The 19,637-nt window shown below is 42.3% G+C and overlaps 1 protein-coding gene across 1 annotated transcript in view; it reads left to right on the top strand.

Moving 5' to 3' along the window:
• The window catches only part of tmem132a (transmembrane protein 132A), a gene marked incomplete at both ends in the record, with an annotated part of 30,037 nt that overhangs the window by 5,261 nt on the left and 5,139 nt on the right, over nucleotides 1-19,637 (top strand). The window contains 6 exon segments of the mRNA XM_084454422.1: nucleotides 948-1,149; nucleotides 1,731-1,874; nucleotides 1,988-2,190; nucleotides 3,317-3,536; nucleotides 3,692-3,883; nucleotides 4,297-5,115. Of these exon segments, the coding sequence (XP_084310548.1) occupies nucleotides 948-1,149; nucleotides 1,731-1,874; nucleotides 1,988-2,190; nucleotides 3,317-3,536; nucleotides 3,692-3,883; nucleotides 4,297-5,115 (1,780 nt within the window).

Here is a 19,637-nt window from a genome sequence, read left to right as displayed (position 1 = left end):
AGCGTTCTCTCCCCTCAATGTTCCCCAGTGTTCTCTCCCCTCAATGTTCCCCAGTGTTCTCTCCCCTCAATGTTCCCCAGCGTTCTCCCCCCTCAATGTTCCCTAGACCCAGCGTTCTCTCCCCTCAATGTTCCCCAGCGTTCTCTCCCCTCAATGTTCCCCAGCGTTCTCTCCCCTCAATGTTCCCCAGCGTTCTCTCCCCTCAATGTTCCCCAGTGTTCTCTCCCCTCAATGTTCCCCAGCGTTCTCTCCCCTCAATGTTCCCCAGCGTTCTCTCCCCTCAATGTTCCCCAGCGTTCTCTCCCCTCAATGTTCCCCAGCGTTCTCTCCCCTCAATGTTCCCCAGCGTTCTCTCCCCTCAATGTTCCCCAGCGTTCTCTCCCCTCAATGTTCCCCAGCGTTCTCTCCCCTCAATGTTCCCCAGACCCAGCGTTCTCTCCCCTCAATGTTCCCCAGACCCAGCGTTCTCTCCCCTCAATGTTCCCCAGCGTTCTCTCCCCTCAATGTTCCCCAGCGTTCTCTCCCCTCAATGTTCCCCAGTGTTCTCTCCCCTCAATGTTCCCCAGCGTTCTCCCCCCTCAATGTTCCCCAGCGTTCTCCCCCCTCAATGTTCCCTAGACCCAGCGTTCTCCCCCCTCAATGTTCCCTGGCCCTAGCTTTCACGTTTTCAAAAATACAAAAGCTCTGGTTGTGTTTTTTTGAATCACATTCATTGTAACGTTCTGTAGATTCTGGAATGATCCAAAGCTGATGGCTGATCAGGGCGTGCTCAAACTACCCTCACCCCCTTCTCCCCCCTCAAACTACCCTCACCCCCTTCTCCCCCCTCAAACTACCCTCACCCCCTTCTCCCCCCTCAAACTACCCTCCCCCCCTTCTCCCCCCTCAAACTACCCTCCCCCCCTTCTCCCCCCTCAAACTACCCTCACCCCCTTCTCCCCCCGCAGATCCTCGTCTCTCCACCAGGTGGCGTGCCTCTCAGTGGACGGTCTGAGGCGGACTTTTGGCGTTGCCATGACGGTGCCGGCCAGTTGGTGGGTGGAGTACTCCGGCCGCAATGACCCTCCTCCTACGCCGCCGCGTGGGGGCGTGGTCAGCAGCTTCTCCTTCACGGACAGAGAGGTGGTCGGCGTCGTCGCCCTCACCGAGGTAGGGGGGCGCCTCGTTTCGTCTACGTGGGGTCACCCCGCCAGGGGCGTGCTCACCTCGCGCCAACGAGCTGTTGCACTGAACAGTTACGCTAAGTGTCCTTAACCCACACCTGTGATCCTTATCCTAACACGACTCTTAAGATAAGATAAGAGACTTGATTGATCCTCCGGGGGGAAATCTGGTGTTTCAGCAGCTGAACTTCAGTGTTTCAATGGGTTTCTTTCCTGATTAAATAAAAGTAAAAAAAAAAATATATATATATATATCAGGCTAATATTTTGGCTCTAACGGGTCTCTACTGCCCAGAGAAGAGAAGGGTGTGTATCTTCTTATCTGACTCTGGGGAAGATGGCAAATAAGATCATTTACCCAAAGGTTGGCGTGTTCCTTTAACCCAAACCTGGGATTCTTATCCTACCACGACCCAGGAAGTAGTTTAACCGCCTGAACTGAGGATCCTTTTTGGACCTTTTCCCAGTGTGCCTGCCCCTCTGGTCTGTGTGTGTGTGTCTGTGTGTGTGTGTCATGTTCTCTGCTTCTCTGTGATGCTGAATGACTTGAATGTTTAACATCGACAGAGCGACACGATCATAAACACGGCCATCTTGACCAGCGAGCCCGTGTCACTTCCTGTTATCGTGCTGGCAGTCGGGCATGATGGAAAGGTGTCTGATGTCACTTCCGCCGTGAGGTGCCAGTCGTCCAACGAGAACATTGTCAAGGTAAAGACAGAACTGAACACACACACACACACAAACACACACACACACTGTATTGCAGAAGTGTACTGTACCACCCATCTCACTTCTGTTCTTCTCTTTGATTGGCTCAACAGGTGTCCAGCGACTGCTCCGCCGTCTTTGTCGACGGGAGCGAATCAGGCGCCGGCAGCACCTGCGCGCGGGTGGAGTTTGTACTGGGCGCGCTCCGTGGGTCGCTGCGCCTGTCCGTGTGGGCGCCCTCCGTGCCCCTGCGCGTGTCCCTCTCCGACCCCGAGCTCAATGCCATCGACGGCTGGAGCCAGCTCAGCGTCAACGGGTCAGTAGTGAGAGCCGTTACCGTGGGAATGTTCTAGAGCCGTTTGGCAGTTGTTGTTTATTTTTGAATATTTGCCAGTTGGAGAGCAGAGAGGGACATGCGCTACCCTGCCCTGTCCCAGCTCTAGTCCCACTATGCACTCTTGCACATTTGGAAACATAAACATGTTTGTATTTTGTGGGATTTTTACATCAATCCTTTGCTTTTAAATCTGTGTAGAGGGGTGAACGCCATGCTTCAGGAAAAGCGGTTGTGTGAATGCACAAACACACACACACACAAACACCTACACACACACACACACACACACACACACACACTGAAGGAGGGATACTGTTGCAGATGATTTTGGAAGAAACACATCTGTCCTGGGAGCCAGAGATTAGACCATCTGGCTCTTCTGGGATTCTGTAATCTGTAATAATCTGATTTAATCCCACGTATCTCAGTAGAAGGTATGGACTGAGACAATAAGACTGAACCTCCTGGCCCCTCCCCCTGCTCCTTGAAGACAGATGAAGGAAAATTTGATATCTCAGTTTTGAGATGCGCAAACTACGTTTGTTCTTCGAAGACAGAGGAGAAAACATGAATGCCGACACTCACAGTAGGATTGTGTGTGTGTGTGTGTGTGTGTGTGTGTGTGTGTGTGTGTGTGTGTGTGTGTGTGTGTGTGTGTGTGTGTGTGTGTGTTTGAGACCCCCATGTATTTTCAAACATACATGCATGGGATGTGCTTGTGATTGAGGAGGACCTCAGTGAGGTGTTCCTGTTGGAAGTAGGCTGGACCTTTGACTGTAGTTTAGAAGAGGTGTTTCTCACTGAACAGCTAGAGTACCGGTCGCTGGTTCAGGCCATTATACAGCCAGGCTACACGGGTCAGATAACTGTGTTTATATCTGGCAGCCTGGGCCATGACCATAGGTTAGTAGTCTGAGGCCTGAGGATTATGGGGCTGACCAAGTGTCAAGCAAAGCAAGCAGACTGATAAATATTGCTAAATCTCCTCCATTATAGGCAGCCGATGCATTTGGAGAAGATGTTTTCAGTACCCATAACTCCCCTGGTGTTAGTGGCACTTCCTGTATGCTTAATGTACATCATTATTATGTGTGTGTGTGTCCAGCTGTTCCCCAGTGTTCCAGAGGTCGACAGTTGAGGTTCTGACTCAGTTCGTCGCCAAGGACGACCGGGGTCAGCTGACCTATCTGCTGGGCTCACCTGATTGGCTGGTGGACATGACAGAGATTGTCCGTAATTGGCTGAGAGTGGAGAACCCTCGCATTGCCACCCTTGACAAACAGAGCAATCTGATTGGCCTGCAGCCGGGGAAAACCTCCCTTCACGTGGGTGTTCACTTCCTCATCATGTGACCGGAATAAAAGTTGATCTTTTTAGAAAAAGATTCAAGTTTTAATCGCCAGCACCAGTAAGATCACTCCACCTTCCATGACTAAAGAATTTGGAGACATTCCTATTGGTCTTCCTCCTTATCCCTCAGGTCATATCGAACCAATGGGATGGTGTCCTAGGCAGCTGTGATGTCACCGTGACCTCTGAACTCGTGACTCCAGGTGACCTATCAGTGCAGGTTGTGAGCGGACTGGGCATGTCCATCAAGGCCAGCCCCGCCCACCCGTCCGTCGTCACAGCAACAGTGACAGCCTACAATGTTCTGTCCGACCCCGGGCAGGTGAGCGTTGGTGTGGCTTGTTACAGGTGTGCATTGTGGGATATCAGAGCTGCATGTGAAGGTACATGAGTACATTACTGACTCTTTCTCTCTCACTTCCTCCCTCTCTATCCCTCTCTCTCTCCCTCTCTCTCTCTCTCTCTCCCTCTCTCTCTCTCTCTCTCTCCCTCTCTCTTTATCTCTCTCCCTCTCTCTCCCTCTCTCTCTCCCTCTCTCTCTCTCTCTATCTCTCTCTCTCCCTCTCTCTTTATCTCTCTCCCTCTCTCTTTCTCTCTCTCTCCCTTTCCCCCATTTTATCACTGCCACCCTTTAACTTTTCTCTCCTTCTCCACCTCTATATCGATCCCCCCCCCTCTCCCTCCCTGTCTCCCTCCCTCCCTCCCTCCCTCTCTCTCTCTCTCTCTCTCCGCCAGGAGGCCATCATCAATGTCTGGCTCCAGTTCAGTGATGACAGCGCCTCTCTTCTCTCCGCCTTCAGGGGCGTGTCCTTCTTCCTGCGCCTCTCCTCATTGGCCGAGTCCGTGGTTGCCGTGACGCCAGGCCCGTCCCAGCGCATCGTCGCCCAGGGAGACGGGGGCGGACCCTTGCTGCGGGCGGAGCTCCTCGTCTCCACCTGCGAGCCAATCACGTCCAACTCCATCGTCGACAGCGACGGCCTCAAGTCCGGGGAAGGAGGCGGGACCAGGAGGCTGGCGAAGGGATCTGGTTGGCTAAGAGTGAACCTGGACTCTGACCTTCGTCCAATGGGGAGCGAGGAGTCTGACTTTGAGTTGGGCGCGTCGGACACGCTGGTGGAGTCGGACGGAGACGCGTACGGCAACTTCGGCACCAGCGGCGCCACCACCACCCCCGGCAACGGCGTCCCAGGGGACTCCTCCCCCGACAACCGCCAGGTGGGTGAGGAGGGCATGCTGGGAAGGAAGGGGCTGGAACGCGCGGTGCTCAGGCCCAATCACGAGGAGGGCGCCGCCTACCTCTCGCCCGGCGTGGAGAGGGAGAGCACATGGGAGGAGGAGGAGGAAGAGGAGGAGGAGGAAGAGGAGGAGGACAGGCTCGGAGACAGAGAGCTGGAGGTGGGGGTGGGGGCCATCTTCTCCCTCCTCTGTCTGTCCACACTCCTCTTCCTGGTCAACTTCCTTCCCTGCGCCCTGAGAGAGAGGAGGAGGAAGAGGAGAGGGAGGGAGAAGGGTTGGGGAGAGACGGATGAAGTGGAGGAGGAGGAGGAGAGGGAGGTGGGGAAGGAGAAGGAGGTAGAGGAGGAGAAGAAGGGAGTGGATGTCGAGGAAAATGCAGAGAAAATGTATGTGATCCATGGAAATATTCTTATGTGAAATTATTTTTTAATCGCTAAGTAATCAGAAAATAAATAGCCTAATACATGTACATGTATTTCACCAGGAGAAGTCCCAAGTCTTTAGGTCTCTCTTTAGGTCTCTCTTTAAATTACAACCTTTGATATTTTGTATTTCATAGTTGTACATTTGCTTCACTGTAACTCAACCTTTGTGGCTACTTATGTATTTGTTATAAATGTAGCGACATGGGGGCCTGTAAAGTAACCAGTAAATTAGAGTTGATCTCTTATCCTCCCTGTAAATACACATACAGCCAGTGGTCAGTTGTATAGTGATGGTGAAGGACGGGTGCAGTTTATGAATAATCTCTACTGCGCTCTGCTGGTGTGCAACTGTATTGGTTTCTTCTGATTGGTGTAAATCTCATGCTATGAAGAGGACTGACACACACCGACGGACGGACACAGGTCACGTAAAAGTGGCTGCACCGCTTAAAAATAAATTTGGACTAATAATTTTGTCTGTAAAGCAATCAGTACAATTTGTTTGGAATTTAATTAATATAGGCCTACTTATTTTACAACTAATGACGGACGGTTTGTTTTGTTCTTAGGATAGCCTATTTTGTTTCCGCAAGCTTTGTTTGAAGCTTTGCTATTCGAAATGATTCATCCCGTCAGTCTTTTTACAGTTTGAATTCCACAGCGCTCATCTCTTTCATTAATGTTTATTAGCTGACATTTTACACTGAGGAGCCGGTCAGCAGAGTGGCGCAGCGGAAGCGTGCTGGGCCCATAACCCAGAGGTCGATGGATCGAAACCATCCTCTGCTATCTTTTTATGCGAATGGGAAATGTCTTTTGTTAGTTAGGAATACGAGTTAATAATACTTTAGTATTATATCAACTACTTTTAGAACCCCAGTTGTTGAAATTGTGATTTGAGTGCGTTGTACTAGTTTGTTTTTCTTTTGTGCAGACCATGTGGTACACAGTGAGTCGGCGTCAATTTACTAGTACGCTAGATTAGAGGATGTTTATTTTGCTGGCTCGCTGCATTTGTTTGGGCCACGCCGCCGCGACTCATTGTTGAGGTTTCTATCGCAAAAGATACTCGCCCAACGTGGGGCTCGAACCCACGACCCTGAGATTAAGAGTCTCATGCTCTACCGACTGAGCTAGCCGGGCATGTTTGTGCTGCGGTGTATAGTCCTAGAAAACGTGTTGATGGGTGGTAGCGTTGAAATGAATTTGTACTTCCATTTTGGGAGAATATGCAGGACACATGTTTAAAAAAAGATATTCATGAAAAAAAGCCAATTCGGAGCACTTAGGTGTCTGTGTAAACGAGGAGGGGCTTCAGATGTGTAGGAGGACACGTTGCTGTCCACTACGTCGACCAGCAGATGGCGTCAGATATTAGGAAAATGGGAGGTCACATGATCAACTCAGAAATTGGGGGAATTGTTAGCGTGGCTGGAATACACTGAACAATAGGCCTATATAGACTACACACACAAAAATACAAAAGCACACATTCAAAGCGTCAAGTGTCTGAAGCCAACAGACCAGGCAGCGAGTCTGTTAAAATGACACCAGAGGGAAATGTGATCAAATGAATCATCTGGATGGGATGATGGAGTGACTTTCACTACTTCAATCAGCCAGTTTTTTTTTATAGTTGATTGACAGGGAAGTCAGACATCTTGTCTTAGAGCCACCTATCCAGATTAATCCGATCTAATGCAACAATCACCAGGATAGGAGCAGTTAGCAGATCTAGCTCTAACATTGAGTCTATGGGGAGCCACATGCTCAGAACTGACCACTTGTTTTAGATCTGGAACCATTGCCACACCATGATGGGTCTTAGCGTTAGGCCAATCATAGACGCAGCAAACACTCAGGTGTGATGGTCTGACCAGAAGATGAACTGTCTCAGTGAGGGTTTAGGTGAAGGAAACTGAGCAGAATTGCTTGGCCTACATACCTGTGAAGGTTCATGAAGATTGTAGATAAAAATAAATTTGGTCTGAAAAAAAAAAAGCCATACATACCCCTTATGTTTTTTTTCAGGTGGACATAATTCAATTGTTCACTGCTCGGCCTAGTAATGGACTAGACACCCCTGGGTGGCAGATCTATGATCAGAATTGCTTGGCCTACATACCTGTGAATGTTCATGAAGATTGTAGATAAAAATAAATTTGGTCTGAAAAAAAAAAGAGCCTTATGTTTTTTTTCAGGTGGACATAATTCAATTGTTCACTGCTCGGCCTAGTAATGGACTAGACACCCCTGGGTGGCAGATCTATGATCAGAATGGATTGGCCTATATACCTGTGAATGTTCATGAAGATTGTAGATAAAAATAAATTTGGTCCGAAAAAAAAAAAGCCATACATACCCCTTATGTTTTTTTTCAGGTGGACATAATTAAATTGTTCACTGCTCGGCCTAGTAATGGACTAGACACCCCTGGGTGGCAGATCTATGATCAGAATTGCTTGGCCTATATACCTGTGAAGGTTCATGAAGATTGTAGATAAAAATAAATTTGGTCTGAAAAAAAAAAGCCATACATACCCCTTATGTTTTTTTTCAGGTGGACATAATTCAATTGTTCACTGCTCGGCCTAGTAATGGACTAGACACCCCTGGGTGGCAGATCTATGATCAGAATGGATTGGCCTATATACCTGTGAATGTTCATGAAGATTGTAGATAAAAATAAATTTGGTCTGAAAAAAAAAAAGCCATACATGTTATGTTTTTTTTCAGGTGGACATAATTCAATTGTTCACTGCTCGGCCTAGTAATGGACTAGACACCCCTGGGTGGCAGATCTATGATCAGAATTGCTTGGCCTACATACCTGTGAATGTTCATGAAGATTGTAGATAAAAATAAATTTGGTCTGAAAAAAAAAATGCCATACATACCCCTTATGTTTTTTTTCAGGTGGACATAATTCAATTGTTCACTGCTCGGCCTAGTAATGGACTAGACACCCCTGGGTGGCAGATCTATGATCAGAATTGCTTGGCCTACATACCTGTGAATGTTCATGAAGATTGTAGATAAAAATAAATTTGGTCTGAAAAAAAAAATGCCATACATACCCCTTATGTTTTTTTTCAGGTGGACATAATTCAATTGTTCACTGCTCGGCCTAGTAATGGACTAGACACCCCTGGGTGGCAGATCTATGATCAGAATTGCTTGGCCTATATACCTGTGAAGGTTCATGAAGATTGTAGATAAAAATAAATTTGGTCTGAAAAAAAAAAGCCATACATACCCCTTATGTTTTTTTTCAGGTGGACATAATTCAATTGTTCACTGCTCGGCCTAGTAATGGACTAGACACCCCTGGGTGGCAGATCTATGATCAGAATGGATTGGCCTACATACCTGTGAATGTTCATGAAGATTGTAGATAAAAATAAATTTGGTCTGAAAAAAAAAAAGCCATACATACCCCTTATGTTTTTTTTCAGGTGGACATAATTAAATTGTTCACTGCTCGGCCTAGTAATGGACTAGACACCCCTGGGTGGCAGATCTATGATCAGAATTGCTTGGCCTATATACCTGTGAAGGTTCATGAAGATTGTAGATAAAAATAAATTTGGTCTGAAAAAAAAAAGCCATACATACCCCTTATGTTTTTTTTCAGGTGGACATAATTCAATTGTTCACTGCTCGGCCTAGTAATGGACTAGACACCCCTGGGTGGCAGATCTATGATCAGAATGGATTGGCCTATATACCTGTGAATGTTCATGAAGATTGTAGATAAAAATAAATTTGGTCTGAAAAAAAAAAAGCCATACATACCCCTTATGTTTTTTTTCAGGTGGACATAATTAAATTGTTCACTGCTCGGCCTAGTAATGGACTAGACACCCCTGGGTGGCAGATCTATGATCAGAATTGCTTGGCCTATATACCTGTGAAGGTTCATGAAGATTGTAGATAAAAATAAATTTGGTCTGAAAAAAAAAAGCCATACATACCCCTTATGTTTTTTTTCAGGTGGACATAATTCAATTGTTCACTGCTCGGCCTAGTAATGGACTAGACACCCCTGGGTGGCAGATCTATGATCAGAATGGATTTGCCTATATACCTGTGAATGTTCATGAAGATTGTAGATAAAAATAAATTTGGTCTGAAAAAAAAAAAGCCATACATACCCCTTATGTTTTTTTTCAGGTGGACATAATTAAATTGTTCACTGCTCGGCCTAGTAATGGACTAGACACCCCTGGGTGGCAGATCTATGATCAGAATTGCTTGGCCTATATACCTGTGAAGGTTCATGAAGATTGTAGATAAAAATAAATTTGGTCTGAAAAAAAAAAGCCATACATACCCCTTATGTTTTTTTTCAGGTGGACATAATTCAATTGTTCACTGCTCGGCCTAGTAATGGACTAGACACCCCTGGGTGGCAGATCTATGATCAGAATGGATTGGCCTATATACCTGTGAATGTTCATGAAGATTGTAGATAAAAATAAATTTGGTCTGAAAAAAAAAAAGCCATACATACCCCTTATGTTTTTTTTCAGGTGGACATAATTAAATTGTTCACTGCTCGGCCTAGTAATGGACTAGACACCCCTGGGTGGCAGATCTATGATCAGAATGGATTGGCCTATATACCTGTGAATGTTCATGAAGATTGTAGATAAAAATAAATTTGGTCTGAAAAAAAAAAAGCCATACATACCCCTTATGTTTTTTTTCAGGTGGACATAATTCAATTGTTCACTGCTCGGCCTAGTAATGGACTAGACACCCCTGGGTGGCAGATCTATGATCAGAATTGCTTGGCCTACATACCTGTGAATGTTCATGAAGATTGTAGATAAAAATAAATTTGGTCTGAAAAAAAAAAAGCCATACATACCCCTTATGTTTTTTTTCAGGTGGACATAATTCAATTGTTCACTGCTCGGCCTAGTAATGGACTAGACACCCCTGGGTGGCAGATCTATGATCAGAATGGATTGGCCTACATACCTGTGAATGTTCATGAAGATTGTAGATAAAAATAAATTTGGTCTGAAAAAAAAAAAGCCATACATACCCCTTATGTTTTTTTTCAGGTGGACATAATTAAATTGTTCACTGCTCGGCCTAGTAATGGACTAGACACCCCTGGGTGGCAGATCTATGATCAGAATTGCTTGGCCTATATACCTGTGAAGGTTCATGAAGATTGTAGATAAAAATAAATTTGGTCTGAAAAAAAAAAGCCATACATACCCCTTATGTTTTTTTTCAGGTGGACATAATTCAATTGTTCACTGCTCGGCCTAGTAATGGACTAGACACCCCTGGGTGGCAGATCTATGATCAGAATGGATTGGCCTATATACCTGTGAATGTTCATGAAGATTGTAGATAAAAATAAATTTGGTCTGAAAAAAAAAATGCCATACATACCCCTTATGTTTTTTTTCAGGTGGACATAATTAAATTGTTCACTGCTCGGCCTAGTAATGGACTAGACACCCCTGGGTGGCAGATCTATGATCAGAATGGATTGGCCTATATACCTGTGAATGTTCATGAAGATTGTAGATAAAAATAAATTTGGTCTGAAAAAAAAAATGCCATACATACCCCTTATGTTTTTTTTCAGGTGGACATAATTCAATTGTTCACTGCTCGGCCTAGTAATGGACTAGACACCCCTGGGTGGCAGATCTATGATCAGAATTGCTTGGCCTACATACCTGTGAATGTTCATGAAGATTGTAGATAAAAATAAATTTGGTCTGAAAAAAAAAAAGCCATACATACCCCTTATGTTTTTTTTCAGGTGGACATAATTCAATTGTTCACTGCTCGGCCTAGTAATGGACTAGACACCCCTGGGTGGCAGATCTATGATCAGAATTGCTTGGCCTACATACCTGTGAATGTTCATGAAGATTGTAGATAAAAATAAATTTGGTCTGAAAAAAAAAAGCCATACATACCCCTTATGTTTTTTTTCAGGTGGACATAATTCAATTGTTCACTGCTCGGCCTAGTAATGGACTAGACACCCCTGGGTGGCAGATCTATGATCAGAATGGATTGGCCTACATACCTGTGAATGTTCATGAAGATTGTAGATAAAAATAAATTTGGTCTGAAAAAAAAAAAGCCATACATACCCCTTATGTTTTTTTTCAGGTGGACATAATTAAATTGTTCACTGCTCGGCCTAGTAATGGACTAGACACCCCTGGGTGGCAGATCTATGATCAGAATTGCTTGGCCTATATACCTGTGAAGGTTCATGAAGATTGTAGATAAAAATAAATTTGGTCTGAAAAAAAAAAGCCATACATACCCCTTATGTTTTTTTTCAGGTGGACATAATTCAATTGTTCACTGCTCGGCCTAGTAATGGACTAGACACCCCTGGGTGGCAGATCTATGATCAGAATGGATTTGCCTATATACCTGTGAATGTTCATGAAGATTGTAGATAAAAATAAATTTGGTCTGAAAAAAAAAATGCCATACATACCCCTTATGTTTTTTTTCAGGTGGACATAATTAAATTGTTCACTGCTCGGCCTAGTAATGGACTAGACACCCCTGGGTGGCAGATCTATGATCAGAATTGCTTGGCCTATATACCTGTGAAGGTTCATGAAGATTGTAGATAAAAATAAATTTGGTCTGAAAAAAAAAAGCCATACATACCCCTTATGTTTTTTTTCAGGTGGACATAATTCAATTGTTCACTGCTCGGCCTAGTAATGGACTAGACACCCCTGGGTGGCAGATCTATGATCAGAATGGATTGGCCTATATACCTGTGAATGTTCATGAAGATTGTAGATAAAAATAAATTTGGTCTGAAAAAAAAAAAGCCATACATACCCCTTATGTTTTTTTTCAGGTGGACATAATTAAATTGTTCACTGCTCGGCCTAGTAATGGACTAGACACCCCTGGGTGGCAGATCTATGATCAGAATGGATTGGCCTATATACCTGTGAATGTTCATGAAGATTGTAGATAAAAATAAATTTGGTCTGAAAAAAAAAAAGCCATACATACCCCTTATGTTTTTTTTCAGGTGGACATAATTCAATTGTTCACTGCTCGGCCTAGTAATGGACTAGACACCCCTGGGTGGCAGATCTATGATCAGAATTGCTTGGCCTACATACCTGTGAATGTTCATGAAGATTGTAGATAAAAATAAATTTGGTCTGAAAAAAAAAAAGCCATACATACCCCTTATGTTTTTTTTCAGGTGGACATAATTCAATTGTTCACTGCTCGGCCTAGTAATGGACTAGACACCCCTGGGTGGCAGATCTATGATCAGAATGGATTGGCCTACATACCTGTGAATGTTCATGAAGATTGTAGATAAAAATAAATTTGGTCTGAAAAAAAAAAAGCCATACATACCCCTTATGTTTTTTTTCAGGTGGACATAATTAAATTGTTCACTGCTCGGCCTAGTAATGGACTAGACACCCCTGGGTGGCAGATCTATGATCAGAATTGCTTGGCCTATATACCTGTGAAGGTTCATGAAGATTGTAGATAAAAATAAATTTGGTCTGAAAAAAAAAAAGCCATACATACCCCTTATGTTTTTTTTCAGGTGGACATAATTCAATTGTTCACTGCTCGGCCTAGTAATGGACTAGACACCCCTGGGTGGCAGATCTATGATCAGAATGGATTGGCCTATATACCTGTGAATGTTCATGAAGATTGTAGATAAAAATAAATTTGGTCTGAAAAAAAAAATGCCATACATACCCCTTATGTTTTTTTTCAGGTGGACATAATTAAATTGTTCACTGCTCGGCCTAGTAATGGACTAGACACCCCTGGGTGGCAGATCTATGATCAGAATGGATTGGCCTATATACCTGTGAATGTTCATGAAGATTGTAGATAAAAATAAATTTGGTCTGAAAAAAAAAATGCCATACATACCCCTTATGTTTTTTTTCAGGTGGACATAATTCAATTGTTCACTGCTCGGCCTAGTAATGGACTAGACACCCCTGGGTGGCAGATCTATGATCAGAATTGCTTGGCCTACATACCTGTGAATGTTCATGAAGATTGTAGATAAAAATAAATTTGGTCTGAAAAAAAAAAAGCCATACATACCCCTTATGTTTTTTTTCAGGTGGACATAATTCAATTGTTCACTGCTCGGCCTAGTAATGGACTAGACACCCCTGGGTGGCAGATCTATGATCAGAATTGCTTGGCCTACATACCTGTGAATGTTCATGAAGATTGTAGATAAAAATAAATTTGGTCTGAAAAAAAAAAAGCCATACATACCCCTTATGTTTTTTTTCAGGTGGACATAATTCAATTGTTCACTGCTCGGCCTAGTAATGGACTAGACACCCCTGGGTGGCAGATCTATGATCAGAATTGCTTGGCCTACATACCTGTGAATGTTCATGAAGATTGTAGATAAAAATAAATTTGGTCTGAAAAAAAAAAAGCCATACATACCCCTTATGTTTTTTTTCAGGTGGACATAATTCAATTGTTCACTGCTCGGCCTAGTAATGGACTAGACACCCCTGGGTGGCAGATCTATGATCAGAATGGATTGGCCTACATACCTGTGAATGTTCATGAAGATTGTAGATAAAAATAAATTTGGTCTGAAAAAAAAAAAGCCATACATACCCCTTATGTTTTTTTTCAGGTGGACATAATTAAATTGTTCACTGCTCGGCCTAGTAATGGACTAGACACCCCTGGGTGGCAGATCTATGATCAGAATTGCTTGGCCTATATACCTGTGAAGGTTCATGAAGATTGTAGATAAAAATAAATTTGGTCTGAAAAAAAAAAGCCATACATACCCCTTATGTTTTTTTTCAGGTGGACATAATTCAATTGTTCACTGCTCGGCCTAGTAATGGACTAGACACCCCTGGGTGGCAGATCTATGATCAGAATGGATTGGCCTATATACCTGTGAATGTTCATGAAGATTGTAGATAAAAATAAATTTGGTCTGAAAAAAAAAAAGCCATACATACCCCTTATGTTTTTTTTCAGGTGGACATAATTCAATTGTTCACTGCTCGGCCTAGTAATGGACTAGACACCCCTGGGTGGCAGATCTATGATCAGAATTGCTTGGCCTACATACCTGTGAATGTTCATGAAGATTGTAGATAAAAATAAATTTGGTCTGAAAAAAAAAAAGCCATACATACCCCTTATGTTTTTTTTCAGGTGGACATAATTAAATTGTTCACTGCTCGGCCTAGTAATGGACTAGACACCCCTGGGTGGCAGATCTATGATCAGAATGGATTGGCCTACATACCTGTGAATGTTCATGAAGATTGTAGATAAAAATAAATTTGGTCTGAAAAAAAAAAAGCCATACATACCCCTTATGTTTTTTTTCAGGTGGACATAATTCAATTGTTCACTGCTCGGCCTAGTAATGGACTAGACACCCCTGGGTGGCAGATCTATGATCAGAATGGATTGGCCTACATACCTGTGAATGTTCATGAAGATTGTAGATAAAAATAAATTTGGTCTGAAAAAAAAAAAGCCATACATACCCCTTATGTTTTTTTTCAGGTGGACATAATTAAATTGTTCACTGCTCGGCCTAGTAATGGACTAGACACCCCTGGGTGGCAGATCTATGATCAGAATTGCTTGGCCTATATACCTGTGAAGGTTCATGAAGATTGTAGATAAAAATAAATTTGGTCTTAAAAAAAAAAGCCATACATACCCCTTATGTTTTTTTTCAGGTGGACATAATTCAATTGTTCACTGCTCGGCCTAGTAATGGACTAGACACCCCTGGGTGGCAGATCTATGATCAGAATGGATTGGCCTATATACCTGTGAATGTTCATGAAGATTGTAGATAAAAATAAATTTGGTCTGAAAAAAAAAATGCCATACATACCCCTTATGTTTTTTTTCAGGTGGACATAATTAAATTGTTCACTGCTCGGCCTAGTAATGGACTAGACACCCCTGGGTGGCAGATCTATGATCAGAATTGCTTGGCCTACATACCTGTGAATGTTCATGAAGATTGTAGATAAAAATAAATTTGGTCTGAAAAAAAAAAAGCCATACATACCCCTTATGTTTTTTTTCAGGTGGACATAATTCAATTGTTCACTGCTCGGCCTAGTAATGGACTAGACACCCCTGGGTGGCAGATCTATGATCAGAATGGATTGGCCTACATACCTGTGAATGTTCATGAAGATTGTAGATAAAAATAAATTTGGTCTGAAAAAAAAAAAGCCATACATACCCCTTATGTTTTTTTTCAGGTGGACATAATTAAATTGTTCACTGCTCGGCCTAGTAATGGACTAGACACCCCTGGGTGGCAGATCTATGATCAGAATTGCTTGGCCTATATACCTGTGAAGGTTCATGAAGATTGTAGATAAAAATAAATTTGGTCTGAAAAAAAAAAGCCATACATACCCCTTATGTTTTTTTTCAGGTGGACATAATTCAATTGTTCACTGCTCGGCCTAGTAATGGACTAGACACCCCTGGGTGGCAGATCTATGATCAGAATGGATTGGCCTATATACCTGTGAATGTTCATGAAGATTGTAGATAAAAATAAATTTGGTCTGAAAAAAAAAAAGCCATACATACCCCTTATGTTTTTTTTCAGGTGGACATAATTCAATTGTTCACTGCTCGGCCTAGTAATGGACTAGACACCCCTGGGTGGCAGATCTATGATCAGAATTGCTTGGCCTACATACCTGTGAATGTTCATGAAGATTGTAGATAAAAATAAATTTGGTCTGAAAAAAAAAAAGCCATACATACCCCTTATGTTTTTTTTCAGGTGGACATAATTCAATTGTTCACTGCTCGGCCTAGTAATGGACTAGACACCCCTGGGTGGCAGATCTATGATCAGAATGGATTGGCCTACATACCTGTGAATGTTCATGAAGATTGTAGATAAAAATAAATTTGGTCTGAAAAAAAAAAAGCCATACATACCCCTTATGTTTTTTTTCAGGTGGACATAATTCAATTGTTCACTGCTCGGCCTAGTAATGGACTAGACACCCCTGGGTGGCAGATCTATGATCAGAATGGATTGGCCTACATACCTGTGAATGTTCATGAAGATTGTAGATAAAAATAAATTTGGTCTGAAAAAAAAAAAGCCATACATACCCCTTATGTTTTTTTTCAGGTGGACATAATTAAATTGTTCACTGCTCGGCCTAGTAATGGACTAGACACCCCTGGGTGGCAGATCTATGATCAGAATTGCTTGGCCTATATACCTGTGAAGGTTCATGAAGATTGTAGATAAAAATAAATTTGGTCTTAAAAAAAAAAGCCATACATACCCCTTATGTTTTTTTTCAGGTGGACATAATTCAATTGTTCACTGCTCGGCCTAGTAATGGACTAGACACCCCTGGGTGGCAGATCTATGATCAGAATGGATTGGCCTATATACCTGTGAATGTTCATGAAGATTGTAGATAAAAATAAATTTGGTCTGAAAAAAAAAATGCCATACATACCCCTTATGTTTTTTTTCAGGTGGACATAATTCAATTGTTCACTGCTCGGCCTAGTAATGGACTAGACACCCCTGGGTGGCAGATCTATGATCAGAATTGCTTGGCCTACATACCTGTGAATGTTCATGAAGATTGTAGATAAAAATAAATTTGGTCTGAAAAAAAAAAAAGCCATACATACCCCTTATGTTTTTTTTCAGGTGGACATAATTCAATTGTTCACTGCTCGGCCTAGTAATGGACTAGACACCCCTGGGTGGCAGATCTATGATCAGAATTGCTTGGCCTACATACCTGTGAATGTTCATGAAGATTGTAGATAAAAATAAATTTGGTCTGAAAAAAAAAAAGCCATACATACCCCTTATGTTTTTTTTCAGGTGGACATAATTCAATTGTTCACTGCTCGGCCTAGTAATGGACTAGACACCCCTGGGTGGCAGATCTATGATCAGAATTGCTTGGCCTACATACCTGTGAATGTTCATGAAGATTGTAGATAAAAATAAATTTGGTCTGAAAAAAAAAAAGCCATACATACCCCTTATGTTTTTTTTCAGGTGGACATAATTCAATTGTTCACTGCTCGGCCTAGTAATGGACTAGACACCCCTGGGTGGCAGATCTATGATCAGAATGGATTGGCCTACATACCTGTGAATGTTCATGAAGATTGTAGATAAAAATAAATTTGGTCTGAAAAAAAAAAAGCCATACATACCCCTTATGTTTTTTTTCAGGTGGACATAATTAAATTGTTCACTGCTCGGCCTAGTAATGGACTAGACACCCCTGGGTGGCAGATCTATGATCAGAATTGCTTGGCCTATATACCTGTGAAGGTTCATGAAGATTGTAGATAAAAATAAATTTGGTCTGAAAAAAAAAAGCCATACATACCCCTTATGTTTTTTTTCAGGTGGACATAATTCAATTGTTCACTGCTCGGCCTAGTAATGGACTAGACACCCCTGGGTGGCAGATCTATGATCAGAATGGATTGGCCTATATACCTGTGAATGTTCATGAAGATTGTAGATAAAATTAAATTTGGTCTGAAAAAAAAAAAGCCATACATACCCCTTATGTTTTTTTTCAGGTGGACATAATTAAATTGTTCACTGCTCGGCCTAGTAATGGACTAGACACCCCTGGGTGGCAGATCTATGATCAGAATGGATTGGCCTATATACCTGTGAATGTTCATGAAGATTGTAGATAAAAATACATTTGGTCTGAAAAAAAAAAAGCCATACATACCCCTTATGTTTTTTTTCAGGTGGACATAATTCAATTGTTCACTGCTCGGCCTAGTAATGGACTAGACACCCCTGGGTGGCAGATCTATGATCAGAATTGCTTGGCCTACATACATGTGAATGTTCATGAAGATTGTAGATAAAAATAAATTTGGTCTGAAAAAAAAAAGAGCCATACATACCCCTTATGTTTTTTTTCAGGTGGACATAATTCAATTGTTCACTGCTCGGCCTAGTAATGGACTAGACACCCCTGGGTGGCAGATCTATGATCAGAATTGCTTGGCCTATATACCTGTGAAGGTTCATGAAGATTGTAGATAAAAATAAATTTGGTCTGAAAAAAAAAAAGCCATACATACCCCTTATGTTTTTTTTCAGGTGGACATAATTCAATTGTTCCCTGCTCGGCCTAGTAATGGACTAGACACCCCTGGGTGGCAGATCTATGATCAGAATTGCTTGGCCTACATACCTGTGAATGTTCATGAAGATTGTAGATAAAAATAAATTTGGTCTGAAAAAAAAAAAGCCATACATACCCCTTATGTTTTTTTTCAGGTGGACATAATTCAATTGTTCCCTGCTCGGCCTAGTAATGGACTAGACACCCCTGGGTGGCAGATCTATGATCAGAATTGCTTGGCCTACATACCTGTGAATGTTCATGAAGATTGTAGATAAAAATAAATTTGGTCTGAAAAAAAAAAGAGCCATACATACCCCTTATGTTTTTTTTCAGGTGGACATAATTAAATTGTTCACTGCTCGGCCTAGTAATGGACTAGACACCCCTGGGTGGCAGATCTATGATCAGAATTGCTTGGCCTACATACCTGTGAATGTTCATGAAGATTGTAGATAAAAATAAATTTGGTCTGAAAAAAAAAAAGCCATACATACCCCTTATGTTTTTTTTCAGGTGGACATAATTCAATTGTTCACTGCTCGGCCTAGTAATGGACTAGACACCCCTGGGTGGCAGATCTATGATCAGAATGGATTGGCCTATATACCTGTGAATGTTCATGAAGATTGTAGATAAAAATAAATTTGGTCTGAAAAAAAAAATGCCATACATACCTCTTATGTTTTTTTTCAGGTGGACATAATTCAATTGTTCACTGCTCGGCCTAGTAATGGCCTAGACACCCCTGGGTGGCAGATCTATGATCAGAATGGATTGGCCTATATACCTGTGAATGTTCATGAAGATTGTAGATAAAAATTAATTTGGTCTGAAAAAAAAAAAAAAAGCCATACATACCCCTTATGTTTTTGTTCAGGTGGACATAATTCAATTGTTCACTGCTCGGCCTAGTAATGGACTAGACACCCCTGGGTGGCAGATCTATGATCAGAATTGCTTGGCCTACATACCTGTGAATGTTCATGAAGATTGTAGATAAAATTAAATTTGGTCTGAACAAAAAAAAGCCATACATACCCCTTATGTTTTTTTTCAGGTGGACATAATTCAATTGTTCACTGCTCGGCCTAGTAATGGACTAGACACCCCTGGGTGGCAGATCTATGATCAGAATGGATTGGCCTACATACCTGTGAATGTTCATGAAGATTGTAGATAAAAATAAATTTGGTCTGAAAAAAAAAAAGCCATACATACCCCT

This window comes from Borostomias antarcticus, assembly GCF_949987555.1.
Source record: "Borostomias antarcticus genome assembly, chromosome: 20".
In the NCBI taxonomy this organism is placed as follows: Eukaryota; Metazoa; Chordata; class Actinopteri; order Stomiiformes; family Stomiidae; genus Borostomias; species Borostomias antarcticus.
This window is presented reverse-complemented; position numbering and strand designations above follow the sequence as displayed.